Below are 23,057 nucleotides of genomic sequence, written 5' to 3'. Positions count from 1 at the left end.
GATCATAACAGTATTTGCCTTTCTCTGTCTAACTTTGCCAGGTAAAAGGGACATGTGCTAAATTTGGATAGATGCTGCCAAGTCATTCTCTAAGTAAGTGGCAGAATACAACACACTAGGTGTTAGAATGCCACTGCTTTTACTGGTGAAAAACTACCAGTAATTAGTATATGTCTTTTGTTGTTGTTGTTAATCATCACCTGAGGATATCTTTCCATTGATTTTTAGAGAGAGAGAAAGACAGAGGGAAACATCGATGTGAGAGAAACACATCGATTGGTTGCCTCCTGCAGGAGCCCTGAACAGGGCCCTGGCTGGGGAGGAGCCTGCAACCAAGGTATGTGCCCTCGCTGGAATTGAACCTGGGACCCTTCAAACCTCAGGCCGATGCTCTATCCACTGAGCCAAATTGGCTAGGGGGAATATGTCTTATGACTTCTCTGAACCTACTGCTGTTTGCCATAACTTCAATCATAAAAATCCTAACTTTTCAAATAAGTACATGTTTCTTATTTCCTCCCTTACCTTCCACCCACCTAAAATATGCAACAGTAAAATACACTGTTTTTAGTTTACTCTAAGTAATTGCTTACTGCGTGCTACATGAAGGCAAGAGCTTTTGTCTTTTTTGTTCATTATTATATCTGTTGTTCCTAGAGAAGTGCTTGGCATTTGTTATATAGTAAAGCTTTGTAAAAACTAATGAGTGTAGTTAAAATAAAAGTCTTTCCTTATTCATTTTTTTTCTCTAGTGTTTTTAGAAAGTACAAGTAATTGGCTGTAGTCTATTTGTGGGATAATTTTTTTAAAGTATATTTTATTGATTTTTTACAGAGAGGAAGGGAAAGGGATAGAGAGTTAGAAACATCGATGAGAGAGAAACATCGATCAGCTGCCTTCTGCACACCTCCTACTGGGGGTGTGCCCGCAACCAAGGTACATGTCCTTGACCGGAATCGAACCTGGGACCCTTCAGTCCACAGGCCAACGCTCTATCCACTGAGCCAAACTGGTTAAGGCATTTTTGTGGGAAAATTTATTCATTAATAAATTGTTCTAAATTAGAAGTTATTGCTTTTGGGGATTGTTTTCTTTTTATTTCAATAAATTTTTAGGCTATAGGAGCAAGGTAGTTTTAACTTCTGAAAATAGAGCTCTTTTTCATGTACTTTTTAAACAAATGTTTTTATTGATTTTTAGAGATTGAGGAAGAGAGAGGGAGAAATAGAAACATTGATGAGAGAGAAACATCACATAAATTAGCTGCCTCCTGCATGACCCCTGCTGGGGATCGAGCCAGCAACTGAGTCATGTGCCCTGACTGGGAATCAAACCAGTGACCTCTTGGGGCATGGTTTGACATTCAACTACTGTGCCACACTGGCCAGGCCCATGTTTATGTTTATGTTTACACACACCCCTCACTTCCAATTAGAATTTTTCTCTTCAGTATTTCTTAAATAGATTGCTTAAGGAATAGTTATAGGACAGAACCTTCTAGCTGTTTCTTAAAATCACATGAAATATAATTTTGGAATTAAATAAGTCTAGAGACTTTGTCATACTTAAAATTTTTTCCTCTTTAATTCTCCTGCTTATTATGCATAATGAAATTGAAAGTGCTTTCTTAAAACAGGTTAAATTTAGCATATTCTCTTAATATAATCTGTAAGTTAGTGCCTATACAAGTTATCTGAAATGCTATATGTCCTTTAACAAAGCAATTAAAGATTTTTAATTTCTCTTAAAGGCAGGATCCACAGCACCACTGTTCATTGACCAGTCAGAAGAACCTGAGTCAAATGCAGCAGATGGCATGGAATTATTTGAAGATAGTCAGCTAAACAGCCGCTCCAAAGCAATAGCATCAAAAACCAAAGAGATTGAACAGGTGAGAATCCAGTCATCTTAAGGTTCATAATCTTTTGTTCATGTCACTTTACACATGGTATTTACAGTAAATAGTTATTGAATAAATAGATTTTATTCTGTCCTTTCCCACTTGTGACTCTGAAATAATTTTAAAAATTATAAAAATTGTTTGATTTGATTTCACAGTAATTTTGGTCAGTTTGGTCCCTGGCCCCTGTTTACTTGTTTATTTTTTTAAAGAAAAAGCAAGCTTCCTTTTTAGAGAATATTAATATTCTAGTTAGTAGGAGAAATTTAAAAACTAATAAAAGTAATAGGAATGGGCTAAAAGAAATATACCAAATGTTAGTAAATTTTTTTTGAATATTGGGATTAGAGACATTTCTTATGTTTTTCATTATACTTTTAAGCATTTTTTCAAATATTAAAGAAAAATGAATGATAGCTTTTTAAATCTAATTTTAATGATGTCACTCCTGAAAGTTAGGATCTTGTTTTTGATAGATTAAATAGTTTGCTTAAGGCATAGTTATAGGACAAAAACTCTGGTGTGAAATATAATTTTGGAATGGAAAATGCCTAGAGGCTTTGCTTTACCAAAGATTAAAAAAAGTAGCAATCATTGTCTTTTTAATCCTCCTCACTGTGCTCATAATACGCATAGCAAAATTTAAAGTGTTTCATTTTGAAAATATTGCCTGCTTCATAGGGTATTATCACTTTGTGAGGATTAAATGAATAAACTGTTAAAGGGCTTTATAAAATGTAACATATTGTACAAGGTGTTTTTAAAAAATATGTGTTTTTATTGATTTTAGAGAGAGGAAGTGGGAGAGAGAGAGAAAGAGAGGTTAGAGAATGATATGATTGGTTGTCTCCTGTACATGCCCTGACTGGAGACCAAACCCAAAACCTGGGTAAGTGCCCCCACTGTGAATTGAACTGGTGACCTTTTTGTGCGCAGGATGATGCTTAACCAACTGAGCCACATAGGCCGGGGCACAAGAGTTTGTTTTTGCTGTTTCTCTTCAATGCCTTGAGTCAATGTCATTATATTGTTACTAGAGGCCCAGTGCATGAATTCATGCACTGGTGGGGTCCCTTGGCCTGGCCTGCAGGGATTGGGCTGAAACCAGCTCTCTGACATCCCCTGAGGGGTCCTGGATTGTGAGATGGCACAGGCCAGGCCGAGGGACCCCACTGGTGCACAAATCCGTGCACTGAGTCTCTAGCATGCATATAAGATCTTTGGTTAATCTCTTCCTGCCCTCCCCCCTTCCCCCTTTCCTCTGAGATTCATCAGTCTGTTCCATGTTTCCATGTCTGGGGTTTCCACCCCTGCGTTGAGCATCTGCCCCCTGGAGGTCAGTGCGCGTCATAGTTACCGGTCGGTTGGTCAAACAGTTGGCCTGTCACTTAGGCTTTTATATATATATATAAAATATACATAATTTTGCAAAAGTTAGAAATGGAAAAAATTATATGGGAATCGCGTGTTCTAAATCTTATGAAAATGGAAAAAATGGTAATATATATATATATATATATTATACATCTACACTAATAAAAGAGAAACATGCAAATTGGTGTTACTCCGCTACCCTTCCCATTGGCTAATCAGGGCGATATGCAAATTAACTGCCAGCCAAGATGGCGGCCGGCACCCAGGCAGCTTGAAGCGAACATGAGGCTTGCTTGCTTCAGTGACGGAGGACTCCAACATTTCCCGCCTGCCGCTGCCGGCCTCTGAGCTTGCAGTTTGAAACATTGTTACAAATATAGAAGCTAAACAAAACCCCAGAAACCTGCTTTTAGCTCGCCAGGATCTCAGAGCTGGAGTTGAAACAGTGTTTCGATTATAGAACCCAAACAAACCAGATACCTGCTTTCAGCAGCCGAGGCCTCAGAGCTGGAGCCAAGCTTCAGAGCTAAAGCTGGCCCAGAATAAAAAAAGAAAAAGAAAAAAAGGAGCAGTTGGGAGCTTCAGTCACCCGCCAGCCTGAAAATAGTCCTCAGCCCCTCTCCCAGACTGGCCAGGCACCCCAGTGGGGACCCCCACCCTGATCCAGGACACCCTTCAGGGCAAACCAGCCGGCCCAGACCCGTACACCAGGCCTCTATCCTATATAGTAAAAGGGTAATATGCCTCCCAGCATCGGGATCAGCAGAGCTGCGAGGCCTCCCGGCACCGGGATCAGCGTGACAGGGGGCAGCGACCAAACGCCCTGATCGCCCTGCGGCTCTGTGTGTGACGGGGGCGGGGCCACAACCTCCCTATCCACCCTCCTTTGTTCGTGACAGGGGAAGGCGCCCCAACCCCCTGATCAGCCCTGCTCTGTGCCTGATAGGGGGGAGCTCCCCAACCCCCTGATCGCCCTGCGGCTCTGTGTGTGACAGGGTGCAGCGCCCTAACGCCCTGATCGGCCCTGCTCTGTGTGTGACAGGGTGCGGCGCCCCAACCCCCTGATCGGCCCTGCTCTGTGGGTGATAGAGGACAGCACCCCAACCCCCCCGCCCCCCCACGGGCCCTGCTCTGTGTGTGACGGGGGTAGAGCCATAACCTCCCCATCGGCCCTGCTCTGTGGGTGATAGAGGGCAGCGCCCCAACCCCCTGATCTGCCCTGCTCTGTGTGTGACAGGGGGCGGTGCCCCAACTCCCCTATCGGCCCTACTCTGTGAGTGACGGGGGAGCTCCTCAACCCCCTGATCGGCCCTGCTCTGTGAGTGACAGGGGGGAGCTCCTCAACCCCCTGATCGGCCGTGCTCTGTGAGTGACAGGGGGGAGCTCCTCAACCCCCTGATCGGCCCTGCTCTGTGCGTGACAGGGGGGAGCTCCTCAACCCCCCAATCGGCTGTACCCTGAGCGTGACTAGGGGTGGCATCGCAACCTCCCAATCCGCCCTGCTGTGCATGACAGGTGGCGGCGCCCCAACTCCCCAATCGGCCCTGCTCTGAGCCCGACCAGGGACTGCACCTAGGGATTGGGCCTGCCCTCTGCCACCCGGGAGCAGGCCTAAGCCAGCAGGTCATTATCTCCTGAGGGGTCCCAGACTGCAAGAGGGCACAGGATGGGCTAAGGGACCTCCTCTCCCCCACAAGTGCACAAATTTTTGTGCACCGGGCCTCTAGTCCTATATAATAAAGAGGTGATATTCAAATTGACCATCACTCCACCACACAAGATGGCTGCCCACATGTGGGCACAAGATGGCTGGCACAAGATAGCTGGCAGGGGAGGGCAGTTGGGGGTGATCAGGCCTGCAGAGGAAGGCAGTTAGGGGTGACCAGGCTGGCAAAGGAGGGCCGTTGGGGGTGACCAGGCCAGCAGGGGAGGGCAGTTGGGGGGGACCAGGCCGGCAGGGGGGGGCAGTTAGGGACAATGGGGGCGGCAGGGGAGCAGTTAGATGTTGATCAGGCTGGCAGGGGAGTGGTTAGGGGCAATCAGGCAGGCAGACAGGCGAGTGGTTGGGAGCCAGCAGTCCTGGATTGTGAGAGGGATCCCAGATTGGAGAGGGTGCAAGCTGGGCTGAGGGACACCCCCTCTCCCACACGAATTTCGTGCACTGGGCCTCTAGTCTATAATAATAAAAGCATAATATGCTAATTAGACCAGATGTCCTTCTGGTCGAAGCCTGGGCTGTGAGAGAAACCCGGGTCCTGGGTGCCGGAGGAAAGCTGGTGTCGGCAGCAGCTGGGGGTGGGGGGGGGTGGGGGGGTGGGGAGAAGGCCTACTCTTGCACGAATTGCGTGCATTGGGCCTTTAGTTTATAAATAAAATGTAGGTAGGAATAATTTCAGACCCAGATATGGTGGGAATCGCGTGTTCTAAAACATTTAAATATAGAGAGTATTAAGAAACACTTCATCAAGAGGATTATTTTTGTTTTCTTTCTTTTAACTTAAAAGGACTCAAACAGAATGTGCATTTATTTTAGTAAAGACTTTTTTAACTCTTAGAGAGAGAAAGGGAGAGGGAGAGAGAGAGAAACATCAATTGGATGCCTCCTGTATGAGTCCCAACTGGGTTGAACCTGAACCTTGGGTATGTGCCCTGACCAGGAATGGAACCCTTGACCCTTCAGTGCATGGGACAATGCTCTAACCAACTGAGCTAGTAAAGACATTTTTTATAGTCATTGATAGCTATGCCAGCCTTGATGTATAAAAGAAATTTTATTTCTTAGCCATCCAAGAACCTCTTTACTTACTCTAATTAACTACGAAAAATCAAGTTAATTTACAGATCATTTTGTTGCCTGTCTAGGTCATTAGCCTTATAGGTTAATAAGATTTTATTGTGAGTCTAGATCAATCTACTTAATATATAATTTTTATATTAATTTGAACTGCACCTTCACCTTTTTAAAAAATTTTTATTGTTTAAAGTAATACACATGTTTCCTTTTTCCCCCATAGACCTCTCCCCAGCCACTCCCACTCCCCAGCTCATGCCCTCAGCCCCCTACTGTCTGTGTCTAAAGGTTAGGCTATATTCATACATACAAGTCTTTTTGGTTGATCTCTTTCCCCCTGGATGCCTTTTTACACTAGTTCACCATTTTTGTGACCGTATGGACTGCTTACTAACTTTTCTTATTTTTCTCGAAGTAAAAAAATTGGATTGAATAATCTTTTAGGTCCCTTTCTAATCTAAATCATATTAAAAAAATACAGCTAAGATTGCTTCTTTTGGACACACTGTTATGTGTAGCTAATTTCAGATTTGATTATAGATTTTTAGGCGTTTTAGTTTTTTTAACCTCTTCATAAGGACACAGGGATTTTATGCTAAAATGTTTTTTAAAAACTCAAATATACTGTTGCTATGATCAGTCTTTAATTAATTGATGTTTGTTTAGCTAATGAATTGTACAGAAAATGTTTTCTTCAGCAAATAAGGTGTTATATTTGATCATTGTTCTTCCTGTGGGCCTTTTGCAGTGTATCGTTTCAGTCACCATCTAAACAGTTGATGGGCCCTAGCTGGTTTGATTCAGTGGCTAGAGCATCAGCCTGCAGACTACAGGGTCCTGTGTTCGATTCCCATCAAGGGCACATGCCTGGTCTGTGGATTTGATCCCCAGTAGGGGGCGTGTAGGAGGCAGCTGATAATGATTCTCTGTCATCATTGATATTTCTCTCTCTCCCTCTCCCTTCCTCTCTGAAATCAATAAAAATATATTTAAATAAATAAACAGCTGATTGTTCCCAGCAACTCTTACTAGCTTTTGCTCTTTCTTTGTGAACATATAATAATAGGATACTTTGTTTTACTTTTAAACTAAAAAGTCTAGAAGAGTAATCAAAAGTACCATCTTCCTAAAATGTTAACTAGAGTTGGGAACATGGAAAAGAATCAGCTTTTAACACATGATGGATTAAAATGAAATTATTTTCAAAGTAGTGGTAACTCTATTGTTGTATATGCATGATCTAAGCATTTCATACTATGCTAGCCTTACATAATAGAAACATTCTTTGTTTTTCTTTTTTTATCAGAGCAAGTACTGAACCTCTTAAAGTGCAGCTCTCACCACTATCTTGTCTAGACATCAAGTCTACCCTACTTTATTTAACACTCCCTTATTACCAGCCACTTGTTCAGGCTTTACATATATAGATTTGGTAAAATATACTCATATAAGATTTACCTCTGAAAAAGTCTCATTCCCAAAACACATAGAAAATATATAATTTATTTTGGCCAAATTTCAAAGTATTTGAATGTTATAATTTATCACTCAGATTCTGGTCATGCTCCTACTACAGAAACTTGTTGCTGAAGCACAAGTGTAAAGTTTTCATTTTAAGGGAGTCTCATCTGAGAACTATATCATGAAGTGATTTGTATAAAATTTGAAATGTCAAATCCAAGCATTTCAGCCTTTAAATGGAAAGATAAATTGTTTTATATCTGATGTAAACCTATAAATACGAAAATCGATGACTCTGTTAAGATACTATTTTTATATAAAATATAAAAATTGACAGTACGGATACCAAGTCTTATCAGAACTGTACTTAAAATGCTACAAGTACCAGAAGAGGTGAGGCCATCTTGGACCTTATCCCCAGGGATGTCATTACTAAACAAAAAAGACCCAACTCAGATGTTTCCCATGGCATAAACTTAAGTAGGAGCTTCCTTCTTTCACCTCTCTTCTTCCTCCACTGTCTACCAGTGTCAGTAAGGGTTTTCGCAACTGGTTTCAAATTACTATCCTTTGATATTATTCAGTTCCCTTTTTGTAAGTTGTCAATGGTCTCTCAGTACTTTGCACGTAAGTACTCTAGTGTGATATAGATACTTCCAGTTAGTGTTTTAACCTCTCAGAGCCCTTTGCCTCATTTGTTAAATGGGATTAATTGCACATTCTCCCTCAGAATAAATAATTTTATGTGAAAGCCCTTTGTGTGTTGAAAAACACTATTGAAGTGATTATGGTATTATAGTAACTATTACTTTTGGAATATTGACTACTTTCAGATTACTTCTTAGGAATATTTTAAGCAAGTTTCTTATATAGATTTAACCATGAGAGGCAATTTTCTCATCATGGTCAGGGTTGGGGCTTCTGTTTTTGTTTTTTTCTTATTTTCCCCCCATTTATTGAAAATGAATATAAAAATAATTTTATGATGAAATATTTTGTTTATTTTGGGGGACTTTGTAATTTTGCTTTCACATTTTCCATTTGGCTTTTCTTTTTTTTTTTAATCTCACTGGTCCTTACCTATATTTCTAGACATAAGAAGTACCATAAAAAAGATTTTTCTTTTTCCTTAGAATTCCCTGAGGAATTCCTAAAACATAAATTCTCATATTTTTCTCCTTTATTTCTCATCACCCATTTTTTAGATGTGATCCCTCCTATAAAATCTGCTGTCTTAACTTTATTTTTTAGAAATTGATCTCACAGAGAGGAAGGAGTGGGGGGGGGGGGGGAGTGAGTGAGTGAGTGAGACATTGATTTGTTGTTCTACTTATTTATGCATTTGTTGGTTGCTTCTTGTATGTGCCCTGACCAAGGATTGAACTCACAACCTTCGTGTATTGGGATGATGCTCTTACCAGCTGAGCTACCCACTCAGGGCTGCACATTATAGCATTTTAACTCCATTGAACTTCCTATTGAATGATGTATTACTGTTTATGTTTTACTTTCATGTATATTTTAATATGTTTTTATTGATTTCAGAGAGGAAGGGAGAAGGGAGAGAGATAGAAACATCACTGATGAAATAGAACCATTGATCGGCTGCCTCCTGCACAGGAGGACCAAATTTCTCCTACTGGGGACCAAACCTGCAACCTGGGCATGTGCCCTCACCTGGAAGCAAACCGTGGTCTCCTGGTTCATAGGTCGACATTCAGCCACTGAGCCAACCACACCTGCTGGGCCTTTCATGTATATTTTAAATCCCACAAGATACTAACAGTATTTTATGCAATTAATATTTATTTGGATTTATTTAAATATTTGCCTTTTCTGCTACTTTCTTTGCTTCTTGTGTCTCTAACTCCCATCAAGGATCCTTATCTTCTCCCTAAGAACAATGACTAACTAGGTTCTAGTGTAACCACACTATGGAATTTTACATGGTTAATAGAAGGATTTATAGAGAATTGACACAATGCTGCTACATTATTTTAGTAGTTATAACAAGTAGTGTAGGAATTTTGGAATTAGAGGATTTGGCTTGAATCCCAGTTCAGCGCTTACTGTGTGTTTCTGAGAAACTAAATTTTCTGAGCTGTGCTTTTGCTTACTACTGTAATTGGGATGGTAATTTTACCCTCTTAATGAATATGTTAGAATTAAGTGCGATGGATATTTAAGTTGCCTAGGACATTGTCAGTAATCACAATGGCTGCTATTACTATTTTGTACTATTTTTCATGGTAGATGAAAGGTATTTAACTCTTGTGAGCTTATAAGGTTTTTGTGGGATAGCCTGGAATCCCAACTTAGAAAAACAAGGCCCAAACTCCTACCAAGTAACTTATAAATTACACTAAAAAGTAATCTGTTCCTTTGGTAATCCTTGTGTTTTGAATTATAGTCTTTGTGAATAGATTGAAATGATAATTGATGTGATTAAAACCACGAATGAAAAAAACAACTCCTCCTGTTCCTTTCATCTAGTGATTCCCTTTTACTAGAAGTAAAATGTAAAAGGCAAAGTAAATATTAAATAACTGAAATGTGTTATCAGGATGGTGATAATATACTGCTATATTGGTCATTTATCTGTGATGGTTGTGATTGTATTGAGGCTAGTAGGACTTGATTTTTGTACATGTATTTTTTAAAGATTAATTTGCTTGGGGGAAAACTTTAAAAATATAGATAACAGCAATGTTTTATTTTAGGTAGGGCTTTTGCCTTTTAGTTATTATTTTATTTATACAATCCCCATGTTAGATTGATGAAAATATTCTATTTCAGGGTAAATTTGAAATAATCATATATATGGTATGTGAATTCAACTTACAAAGTTTTAATTTTTTTTTTAATTTAATTTTTAAAAATTACATGTCAGCTAATATAGTAGTCACTTTCTCCGCACTAAACCACTTCTTTATGTCAAATTTTTCCTGAACGTTTGCACTCCATTGTTTTTTGCTGTATATAGATTGTATTGAATTGTGGTGTTTATTTCAATCTTTAGGCTATTTCTAACTTTGAAAATGATTTATCTGTTTTCATTAGCTTTACTGGCATATATACACACACACGTAGACATACATATACACACACACTTCTTTTGAGGGTCCTCAATAGTAATTTTTGCCCAGGAGCTTTGACAGTTTTATACTGTATTGATGTCTAATTATGGGTTGTATTGTTCTGCCCTGAAATTTTATTCTATTATTAGCATTGTTTATTGGCACTGTTTGAGGAGAGCTAAGAAGAAAAACCACTGGTGCTGTTTCAACACCTGTTATACTACATATGTTTTTCATCCCTTTATAATTGTATCTGTGGTCCAAATGTTACAGATCAAATGAGGCCTTAGTAATAATAAAGATTTTTTAATCTAGAGATTTTAAATAGTACTCATTTATTCTGTTAAAATATTTGATCACAAGCTATTTTAGTAAAAATTTTTGGTACCACTAGGATCAAGCTTGGAGAAATGCATGTGATTCTCTCAGTAGAGAATTTATCCTTACATAAAAATATTTTTCCATTACATGTTTTCTAATGTAATGCATCCTTGATTGTGATTGTGAAAGAGATCAGGGCCGTATGTAAAGCAAAAGAGTAAAATATATTAAATTAATTGGGTTTTTAATATATTTTATTGATTTTTTACAGAGAGGAAGGGAGAGGGATAGAGAGTTAGAAACATCGATGAGAGAGAAACATCGATTCAGCTGCCTCCTGCACACTCCCCACTGGGGTTGTGCCCGCAACCAAGGTACATGCCCTTGACCGGAATCAAACCTGGGACCCTTTAGTCCACAGGCCGACCCTCTATCCACTGAGCCAAACCGGTTAGGGCAAATTAATTGGGTTTTTAGTTGAAACCTGATGTTATGGGAGGATAGTTTGCAGCATGTATAACTTTCTAAGTTTTGTTTTAGTTACTCTAAAATTTTATTTTTATCCATTGAAGTCACCAGTTACACAACCAAGTACTGTTTGCCATGAAAGCTGCACAGCCAAAAGTTAATAACATCTTTTCCTCCTTCCCATAGCTAGCATATGTTCACCTACAATACTACTTACTTTTCAATAGGCTGAAAGGAAGATGACCCAATTAATCATCTTTGTATCATCCTGAGTTCCTCACCTACAGTAGGCTCACAGTTAATGTTTAATAGTTCAATGAATGGAACTGGTTAGAGTGCCCAAAGCACCCTCAGTCCCATGTAGTTTGGCTCTGCCATTTTTGCTTGATTTCAGATTTACTAGAGTAAATCTTCAAGAATCTTTTCCTTCAAGGAATTAGGAAGTAAAGGAAGAAGCAAAACCATCTTATTCATTTGGTTGCAAATATACAGCCAGATTTTTATGGTTTTCAGAGTCTACAAGAGAGGATTTCTTATAAATTTACCACATATGACTAAAATATATCTTGAGATTGATGTTAAAATTATTTTGGTGTAAAAAATTGGATCCTTATGACAATCTATGAAGGGGCAAGGAAGAGGTTACTTTTAATTTAAAATTTATTTACTTTTAATGTGCAGTTTCACTATGTGTCTAGATATGGATTGTTTTAAAATTTTCCTGTTTAAGATAATTTATGCTTTCTGAGAATTTATAATTTTCATTAGAGTTAGGAAATTATAAAGTATGATTTCTTTGAATTTTGATTATTTTCTATTCTAACGGGTAGTTTTTTTCATATATCTTAAACTCTTTTTCTTTTATCTTTATTACCTTTTTAAATCTGCAATTATGGCCCTAGCCAGCTTGACTCAGTGGATAGAGTGTTGGCCTGGAGGCTGAAGGGTCCCAGGTTCGATTCCGGTCAAGGGCACATGCCCAGGTTGTGGGCTCAATCCCCAGTAGGAGGCGTGCAGGAGGTAGCTAATCAGTGATTCTCTCTTATCATTGATGTTTCGATCTCTCTCTCCTTCCTCTCTAAAATCAATAAAAATATTTTTTTAAAAATCTGAAATTAGGAATATTTGTTTAGGAATCTATGTCTTATTTTAGTTGTCTCTAATTTGCTGTTGAACCTATTCATTGACTTCTTAATTTCAGTTGTATTTTCCACTTTTAGAAGTTCAGTTTGTAAAATTGAACAAATTGGTTTTCTTTTAAAATGTCTAGAATTAGATTTATTGCTCATGTTTTCATTTTCTCAGTCCTTAAAACATCTTATTTTCTATCATTGATCATTTCAGTATCTAAAGTCTCAAAGCTTTAATCCAGTTTGCTGTTTCTGCTGACTCTTGCTCACAGAAGCATGTGCCCTCATATAATTTGTATTTTGGAGTTGTAAACTTATATTTAGAAATTCGGATGCATATGAAGGTAGACCTGTGCTAATAATAAATTCTTAGAGGAAACGGCACCTCTTCCTTGGAGCCCAGATTAAGACAGAGAAGGTCACCTGTCATTTTCTTTTACTGACCGGTGATTTTTGTTTGGTTTCTTTTTTCTAGTTCATCCTTTCACAAAAATTTTAGCTTTCTGTAGAGGCCTCGTACCTTGACTGGGCCAGAGGTCATGTCTCCCATTCCCCACCAGGCTCCGAGTTCCAGGTTCTTTGGGGCAGCCATGACCCACGATGTTAACTTATCACACTGGTTTCTTGCTACTGCTTCTTCATTTATGACTGCTGATAATTCCTCCTACTTTAAGAGCTTAGTTATGCTTTCAAAAGAATGTGTTTCTAAGTTTTTTTGAGACAGGAGAGTTTTCTGGAAAATAACAGTGTATTGTTTTGCCCTGTCTTCATTTTATGTATTTAAAAAGCTCAATTGACCTGTTCTTGTTTATACTAGAAACTAGAGGCCCGGTGCACAAAAATTTGTGCACTCGGGGGGGGGGAAGGGGGAGTCCCTCAGCCCGGCCTGTGCCTCTCGCAGTCTGGGACCCCTTGGGAGATAACGACCTGCTGGCTTAGGCCTGCTCCTGGGTGGCAGAGGGCAGGCCCAATCCCTAGGTGCAGCCCCTGGTCGGGCTCAGAGCAGGGCTGATTGGGGAGTTGGGGCGCCGCCCCCTTTCATGCACAGAGCAGGGCGGATTGGGAGGTTGTGATGCCACCCTCAGACACCCTCAGGGTAGGGCCGATTGGGGGATTGGGGCACCGCCCCCTGTCACACTCAAGGCAGGGTCAATGGGGAGGTTGCGGCACCACCCCCGTCATGCACAGAGCAGGGCCAGTCAGGGTGTTGGGGCGCTGCCCCCTGTCACACACAGAGCAGGGCCGATCAGGGGGTTGGGATGCCACACCCTGTCACACATAGAGCCACAGGGCGATCAGGGGGTTTGGGCGCTGCCCCCTGTCATGCTGATCTGGTGCCAGGAGACCTCTTGGCTCCGCTGATCCCGGTGCTGGGAGGCATATTACCCTTTTACTATATAGGATAGAGGCCTGGGGGCCGGCTGGTTTGCCCTGAAGGGTGTCCTGGATCAGGGTGGGGGTCCCCACTGGGGTGCCTGGCCAGCCTGGATGAGGGGATGATGGCTGTTTGCAGCTGGTCACACACCCTTCAGGGTGGGGGTCCCCACTGGGGTGCCTGGCCAGTCTGGGTGAGGGGCTGAGGGCTGCTTTCAGGCTGGTGGTTGTTGACTAAAGCTCCCAACCGCTCCTTTTTTTTCTTTTTTCTTTTATTTTATTCTGGGCCAGCTTTAGCTCTGGCTCTAGCTCTGAGGCTTCCGCTGCTGGTTTGTTTGCCGTTCTATAATCGAAACAATGTATAACTTCAGCTCTGAGATCCCAGCCGGCTATATTTGTTACAAAGTTTCAAACTGCTGACTCAGAGGCCTGCAAGTCAGGCGGGGAATGTTGGAGTCTGCAGTCACTGCAGCAAGCAAGCCTCATGTTCGCTTCCAGCTGCCTGGCTGCTGGCCGCCATCTTGGCTGACAGTTAATTTGCATAAGGATATGCTGATTAGCCAATGGGAAGGGTAGCGGTCGTACGCTAATTACCATTTTTCTCTTTTATTAGTGTAGATGTGACTACTCCTATTTATTACTAGGGGCCCAGTGCATGAATTGGTGCATGGGTGGGGTCCAGCCAGCCCGCCCCTATGGGGGCCCATTGGGCTGGGCTGGCGGGGGGGAGGGGCCGTGGGTGGTTGGCCGGCCAGCCCTGCCCCCGATCGGGGTGTTGGAGGCCGATCGAGGGCCGGGCCGGCTGGGGTGGGGGGCGATCAGGGCCTGGATCAGGCTGGTTGGCTGCTGCAGTGTGCATCATAGCCACCAGTTGTTCTAGTTGTTCCGCCGTTCCGGTTGCTGGGCTTTTATATAGATACTAGAGGCCCGGTGCACAAAAATTTGTGCACTGGGGGGGGGAGTCCCTCAGCCCGGCCTGTGCCCTCTCGCAGCCTGGGACCCCTCAGGAGATAACGACCTGCTGGCTTAGGCCTGCTCCTGGGTGGCAGAGGGCAGGCCCAATCCCTAGGTGCAGCCCCTGGTCGGGCTCAGAGCAGGGCTGATTGGGGAGTTGGGGCGCCGCCCCCTGTCATGCACAGAGCAGGGCGGATTGGGAGGTTGTGATGCCACCCTCAGTCATGCTCAGGGTAGGGCTGATTGGGGGGTTGGGGCACCACCCCCTGTCACACTCAAGGCAGGGTCGATGGGGAGGTTGCGGCGCCACCCCCTGTCAGGCACAGAGCAGGGTCGATAAGGGGGTTGGGGCGCTGCCCCCTGTCACGCACAGAGCAGGGCCCATCAGGGAGTTGGGGCGCTGCCCCCTGTCACGCACAGAGCAGGGCCCATCAGGGGGTTGGGGAGCTCCCCCCTGTCATGCACAGAGCAGGGCCCATCAGGGGGTTGAGGAGCTCCCCCCTGTCATGCACAGAGTAGGGCTGATAGGGGAGTTAGGGCACCGCTCCCTGTCACACACAGCAGGGCGGATCAGGGGGTTGGGGCGCCGCCCTCTATCACCCACAGAGCAGGGCCAATCAGGGGGTTGGGGCGCTGCCACTGTCACACTCAGGGCAGGGCCAATGGGTGGGGGGGGGGGGTTGGGGCGCCGCACCCTGTCACACACAGAGCTGCAGGGCGATCAGGGGGTTTAGGCGTTGCCCCCTGTCACACTGATCTGGCGCCAGGAGGCCTCGTGTCTCCGCTGATCCCGGTGCTGGGAGGCATATTACCCTTTTACTATATAGGATAGAGGCCTGGGGGCCGGCTGGTTTGCCCTGAAGGGTGTCCTGAATCAGGGTGGGGGTCCCCACTGGGGTGCCTGGCCAGCCTGGATGAGGGGATGATGGCTGTTTGCAGCTGGTCACACACCCTTCAGGGTGGGGGTCCCCACTGGGGTGCCTGGCCAGTCTGGGTGAGGGGCTGAGGGCTGCTTTCAGGCTGGTGGTTGTTGACTGAAGCTCCCAACCGCTCCTTTTTTTCTTTTTTTTTTCTTTTTTATTCTGGGCCAGCTTTAGCTCTGGCTCTAGCTCTGAGGCTTCCGCTGCTGATTGCAATCTATAATCGAAACAATGTATAACTCCAGCTCTGAGATCCCGGCTGACTGAAAGCTGGTTTCTGGGGTTTTGTTTAGCTTCTATATTTGTTACAAAGTTTCTTAGAGTTGCAGCTCAGAGGCCGGCAAGTCAGGCGGGGAATGTTGGAGTCTGCAGTCACTGGAGCAAGCAAGCCTCATGTTCGCTTCCAGCTGCCTGGCTGCCGGCCACCATCTTGGCTGACAGTTAATTTGCATAAGGATATGCTGATTAGCCAATGGGAAGGGTAGCGGTCGTACGCTAATTACCATTTTTCTCTTTTATTAGTGTAGATTAGGCTTATTGTCCTTGAAACTGAGATTTTTAAAAATTAGTTTTAGCCCTGGCTGGTGTTGCTTAGTGGTTGGAACATGGGCTCCAGGCACTGAAGGACTGAAGGGTCTTGGGTTCGATTCCCGGTCAGGGGGCATGTACCTGGGTTGCCAGTTCATTTGTTCATTCCTGGCCTGCTTGGGGTGCATGCGGGAGGCAACCGATCAATGTGCTCACATCAACGTTTCCCTCCCTCCCTCCCTCCCTCCCTTCTACTCTCTCTAAAAATCAATAGAAAAAATATCCTTGGGTGAGGATTAACAAAGCTCAATTGACCTGTTCAAGTTTATACCAGACCGGTGATTTACATGTTTCAGTTGGGAGAACTAAAGAGGCTTCAGTTCGGAAGTGACATTTGCTTGGATACTTAATAAAATTCAGGTAGGAGTCTCCTAGGTAGAGTAGGAGATAAAAGATTATAAATGGGGTGAATGATGTGCATAAGATTGCAAATAGGGAATTAAAGGGAATAATCAACAATTACAAGTACTTTAGTTTGGTTAAAACCGTATCTTTCATGGGTATTTTTAAATCTCTCCCCCATACCCTCATTCCTCAACCCTACTCCCCAGTCACAACATTTATTACTATGACTTAATAGAGTAGATGTTGGTAAAATTATAATTATTGTGGTGTAATAGAAGGATCTTGAGTACTTTTGATTTTGTAGGAAGACTTTGGAAGTATTCTGTTTTAACATCTGTGTCCTACAGTTCAATGCTGTCATTAATCAACCAAAGTTAGTGCAGACCCCCCAAGTTAAAGGGCATGGTCCCCAACAAGACTGCCTTTACTTCAGACATCTGCTGCACTTTGGGGGTCCCTGGGCCACCTGCATTCTGACCCACTGGCTACAAGTTTTGGGGTTCCCATGACTCCCAATAGGTCTGAACAACTGACAGTATTCAGGAAAGTGCTATACTTAAGATTATAGTTTTATGATAAAGGACACAAATCAGGAAGGAAATCCTCTGTTTTAATCCCAACAGGTATATGGCAGTTCAGTTCTGGCATTAACCACTCGAGTTAGTGCATGCAAATCTCACCAGTTAAGTACAGTCTCCCAAGTAGTAGATGAGAAACTAAGGTAGTGTGCGAAAAGGATGTGATTATAGATTATAATTTACAGAAAGTTGTTGGTAGAGAAAAGATAGTAGATAGCAAGCCTGGGATAGTTTTCTGAGGATATGTGGATTAGAGCCAGATTGTTGACAATTTAAATGCTAGATTAGAAGAGTGAATTAAGCTGATAGGCAGTACGGTTTCTGGATGAATTTCAAATACAGGAGAATTAGGATCAGGATTTTTTTTTTTTTAAAGATTAGTTTGGTTGTACAAAAATGTTTGGCTACACTTCAGATGAAGGATGAGAGCCTGAAATAGGCTGGTGGAGTCAGAAATAGAGAACAAGTACATTCAAGTGTGTGGCAGGAGAAGAAATAAAACCCAAGACCTATTTGCTTATTTTTGACCACTTGTGAAAGGTAAGGGTTATTTGACAGAGACTGAAGATAAAAACAGATGAAATAATTGATGAAGCAAGAAGGCTATCAGTAGCACAGATAGAGGGAATAACCTTCAAAATTTAGAGAAACCTTTTTCTGGGACTAGGGCAAAGTAGAATAAAGTGGCATTTTTGAGGTAGAGAAGAGATAAGTTAGGGAGAGAGGCAGTTTTGCTAAAAGTAAGGGGAAATGGGATAGGGAGGGGAGAGTCCTATCAGCATGGAAAGGGCTTAGAATGCCCCAGATGCTGTATGTTGATATGGAGTAACAAGAGAGATTAAGGAGGTCATGGGGGATCAAATAATTGCAGTTTTGGACCTTTTCCAGCCATTCACAGCAGCATCCATTGAGTAAGAGTAGGAAAGGCAAACCAGGTTGTTTATCCATAGTTGACCAAGGAAGAACACCTTAAATGTTACTAAATAAGCAAAAAATGCTCACCCATAAGACAGAGAAGGTGATGATTTTATCCGGGGGGAAAATTAATGACAAACTTACTCTCCTTTGTCTTTCAGTTACTAGTGTGCCAGGAATTTTGACCAGTTCTGTTGCCCAGGTTTTTGAGCAGCTACATATTGTGCAGTTCAGAATTAAAGAGGCAAATGATACAAATTAAACTTATATCTATAACTCAGCATTGCTATTGATCATGATGCATTTAAAGGGGGGGGGGGCTCTATTTTTTAGAGTTTTTAAGATGTCTTTTTAAAAACTAAGGCAGGAAATGGCCACATATATTTAAGATTTTTCCACTGAAAAGGAACAAACAATAGTATTTTTAAACAAAGGTGTGTTTCAGTGCTGCAGAATGCTTTGAATCTAGATCTTCCTAGCCAAATGGAATGTTGTTATGATGATTTCCTGACTTTTAAACCTGTTAAATGATTTCTTTGCTCGAAACCCTCCAGTGGCTTCCCATTATATTTAGAATAAAAGCCCGAAGTTTTTTACTGTTACAGAGATCTGCTGATCCTGTCGACTACCTTTCCCTCCAAATATTTTTCATTGTACCCTCGTGGTTCACTGTGCTGCAGTCAAACCGGCCTCTCAGTAGAACATGCTTTCTCCCCTTCTTGGTGGCCTTGTTGATGCTGTTCTTTCTGCCGAGAATTCTCTCTCTGCCTAGAATTCTCTGGTTTCTCCTCACCTCTCAGACCCCTGCTTAAATGTTACCCTAAAACATTTCTGTATCACTCTGACCAATCAAAGTGGAGTTCCTTCATCACTGAACCTACTTTATTTCCTTTGTAACACTTACTGCAATTATACATTTATGTGTTTTCATACATTTTATTGTCTGTCTTTCTACACATAAAAAAAGAAAGCTTCCTGAGGATAGGGACTATATGTTTTCTTGTTTACCACTTGTACAGAGCTGGTCCATAGCGGGTCCCCAAATATTTGTTGACTAGTAGCCCTCAAGTGTTTAAGTGAATGGTTCCTGAGTATTAAATACTTTATGTTTGTTCTATCACATAATCCTCGCAAAAGCCCTGTGAGCTAAGGTACTGTTACAATCCCCACATTGCAAGTAAGGCAGGTGGGGCTTACAGAGTTACGTAATGTGCCCAGGGTCACACAATAGCCCAGACCTTGGGGCTCCATGACCATAAAATCCATTATCTCCATTAAACAAAGTAAAACTGGATATTTAAAATGCTTATGAGCCTACCTTTCTATAGGAGTTGTGTCTCTGGGAAATTTTTTAAATGGTTGAAAGCAAAAGGGTTTTATTTGCAGTTTTGAAGATTGAATTAGATTTAAATTACATTTTCTTGTTCAGTATAAATGAGAAGTTGCTTCTTTTGTAGGAACAAAGTAAGAAGTTACATCTGTGGTAATTTTTTACATTTTCTCCTTTCTTTTTTGACATACCTGTGGATATGAGTGGCTCATTCTTCAAGGTCATAAGAGTTGAATTTTATTGTGCAAAGGACTTGAATTTCTAGCTTTTACTGTGTAATTATATTCAGATATAATCGAAGGCTAAGAAAACATGGTTTAATCTGACTTTTATGTGGATAATTTTGAGTGTGTTCAGTATGTGAGAATGATTTCAGAGAGGAAGGGAGAAGGAGAGAGAGAGAGAAGAGAGAGAGAGAGAGAGAGAGAGAGAGAGAGAGAGAGAGAGAGAGAAAACATCAATATGAAAGAGAAACATCAATTGGTTGCCTTCCATATGTGCTCTGACCGGGAATTTAACCCACAACTTTTCAGTGCACGGGGCAACACTCCAGCCAACTGAGCCACACCAGTCAGGGCCAGAATTTGACTTTTAAAGTTGTATTTTGGTTGTTCAAATTTAATGTGGCTTTGTCTCTAAAGCTGAAATAACTGCCATTAAATAAAATAGAATGCAAAATGCAGCTGCTACACAATTGAGCTACTACATCAGATAAATACTGGCTCTAATCACGGGATGAGATTTAGTGTTTGGGGAAAGTTTTTACAGCTTTCCTGTCACACTTACACAATGGAGACAGAGGCAGAACTGGAAAAATTTATCTTGTTTTATATGCAATACGTTTACCTTTTAATTATTTCATCTTAGTGTATAGTTATTTTGATTTCTTAAATAGTGACATCTTGAATGGTACCATTTCTGGATGAGTTTTGTTTGGGGTTTGGGTTTGCTTGGTGTGAGTGTGTGTGTGTGTGTGTGTGTGTGTGTGTGTGCGCGCGCGCATGTGGTTTTTGTTTTTTGCAAAAGATGATACATATTTTTTTGACATTTTAAGACTTGTCTCTTTGTATAGTAGTTTTGAAAAAATTATTTTGTCCCTTGGTGTTCAGTTTTAGTAGTGAAAACTCTATGAATGTACAGCGAAGTAACGTGCTTCTAACTGAATTTTATTTTCTTCCTACAGTATGATTGTCTTCCGGGGGCTGGGGTGGGGGGCGGACTTTAGACCAAATCTTTTTGATTCTGGTTAGAAGATTGGATTCCCACAGAATAGTAGAGTGTTGTCGATCTGTGCAGCGGGAATTGAGTATCTTAACCCAAGATGTGGTCTATATATTGGATCAAGGATCACTTTACACAACCTACAGAAAAAACATTTTGCTAAGCAAACCATCAGCAAGAGTCTGTGAATAACTTTGTACAAGAAAGTTTTATTTGTCAGAAAAAAATTCTGAACCAAGATCTTTAGATTTTATATACTTTAAAAGTTGAGGTGACTTTATATTTAAAAAAATTATACTTTTCAAGGTATTGTGTTTTAAGGCTTTTCACTATTTTTAAATGACTTTATAACATAAACTTTCTTGCCTGCTTGATTTGAGAACATTACTTTGTTTTACTTCACTTTCCTTGTAAAGCTAAATCAAGTAAAAATTTAATTGTGACCTTTACTTGATAAAGGAACAATTTTTATTGACAGTCCTGTGAACAAATTTATTTACTAATTTAAAATAATTTGCATATGGGATCAATTGGGTAGGATGGCTAAAATTATCTAATTAAAGTTTGAGCCAAGGCCAGAATATATGATTTTAAGCTTTTAAGTTAATCAGAGATAATTAAAGATCCATTTTGTTCCCAGCCTTATACTTAATGGGAGACGGTTACAAAGGAAGCAAAAGAAATTGTGTTTGCCCTCAGTATAATGAAAGAGGGAGACAGAAAGGAACATATATTTGTTAAATATTTAAAGTAACACAGAAAAAATGATCTAGAACAAGTTTGTACAAGATATCTTGTACAAAATTTGAAGAAATTTAAGTAGTAGAAAAGCATGTAAGGGAATTCAGATGATATATGAGAACAGGTAAAATGCTAAAAAATATATGGTGGATGGCATTTTGTTGGGTGATAAGATTTTAGTAGTTCAGATTTTGTTGAAGAATTTAATTGTATCAGATGTTGGAAGGCAGAGCAGCAGTGTTCTCTGAAAAGGGGTTTCCATCTTTAGGATGATGGCATCTGTGAGTAGGGCAGTTTAGAATAAAAAAACTAGAAGCTGAACAATTAGAAACAGGGTGTATTGTTAGGTTCACACCAGCATCGTGACTATAGGAATAGCAATAAGGAGGTATACAACGGAGTCAGATTCCAGACTGTGATGCCTCTCAAAGCATGGAAACAGTCCCTTTTAAAAGTAGAATAATTTAGCAATTAGTATTTACAAATGATTTCATGTTTGCCCAGGAAATAAGTCCTAACCATAAATATTACTTTCTGGACTTTTAAATACTGTAACATGAAGCACACTGAACTCTCAGAGAATGAAGCCACATTTTGATATTTGTGCTTTTTATTGCCATAGGATACTGAAAATATATATGAGGAGAGGAATGGTTTAATGCGTTTTTCCAGGATGTGTTTATATGAAAAAATTCTGTCTATGTTGTATCTATGTGAACACATGATAATTTTGCACGAAGTAAGGTTAAAGGGGAAGCCACAGTCTACTGTTTTTTTTGGCTCTTGTAGTAAGGTGGTCGGCCCTTTGACCCTTATTTTATCTGAACCATTTCAATATCCAGTGCTGCTAATCCAAACAGATTTTTTTTCCTGCTTTTTTCTTTTATTCTTTCCTAAAATATACCATCAGTCTAGTCTTAGTGATTTTGTCAACAAAAATAATCAGTAATTTAAAAGTATGTACTTTTAAACCAGTAAGTCAAATTTTAAAACACCATTATAATGAATGTACAACATATTGAAAATACATATGCTAAGTTTCATTATACTTTCAGGATTCCAGTAGAATTCATATTACATCATTTTTTGCCCTAATTTCAAATAAATAGAAATACAATATTTAGTAATATCAGCTTACCCCAAATCACCTGCAAACATTACCAAAAAATTTAATTTGACTGGATTCCTGTCTCAAATCCTTGGCTGTAGCTAAATTCTATTTTCAAATGGGCTTTTTGAGGACCAGATTTAGATCCTCATTTACTAAAATTTACTAATACCGTCCTTGTGACCAGCACACAGTGCTTATGTTGAGAATGAAATGGAAGTAGCAGCATAGCTGATTGTGCTTCTAGCATGTGTCTGTTTATTTGTGTGCACAGTATTGTTATAAGTATTTTTCAGGTTCTTGGAAGGAACTTCAGCATTATTTGAGACATCATTAATAGTTTTATTTGTGATGTTAAGTGGACATCACATTCATTTAGAATTCAGTGGTTCTCAACCTTCTGGCCCTTTTAAATACAGTTCCTCATGTTGTGACCCAACCATAAAATTATTTTCGTTGCT

The 23,057-nt window shown here is 41.0% G+C and overlaps 1 protein-coding gene across 6 annotated transcripts in view; it reads left to right on the top strand.

Annotated features, from left to right (window-relative positions):
* Nucleotides 1-23,057, top strand: part of PPHLN1 (periphilin 1) — a 101,483-nt gene that overhangs the window by 60,604 nt on the left and 17,822 nt on the right. For all 6 annotated transcript variants that reach the window (XM_070410405.1, XM_070410402.1, XM_070410407.1 and 3 more), the window contains one exon: nt 1,751-1,891. In XM_070410405.1, the coding sequence (XP_070266506.1) occupies nt 1,751-1,891 (141 nt within the window). The remainder of the gene's footprint in view (nt 1-1,750; nt 1,892-23,057) is intronic.

This window comes from Myotis yumanensis, unplaced genomic scaffold (genome assembly GCF_028538775.1).
Source record: "Myotis yumanensis isolate MYYU_CA2020_CCGP unplaced genomic scaffold, mMyoYum1.0.hap1 SCAF_3, whole genome shotgun sequence".
Classification (NCBI taxonomy): Eukaryota; Metazoa; Chordata; class Mammalia; order Chiroptera; family Vespertilionidae; genus Myotis; species Myotis yumanensis.
Note: the sequence above shows the minus strand (reverse complement) of the source record. Positions and strands in the feature narration are given on the sequence as shown.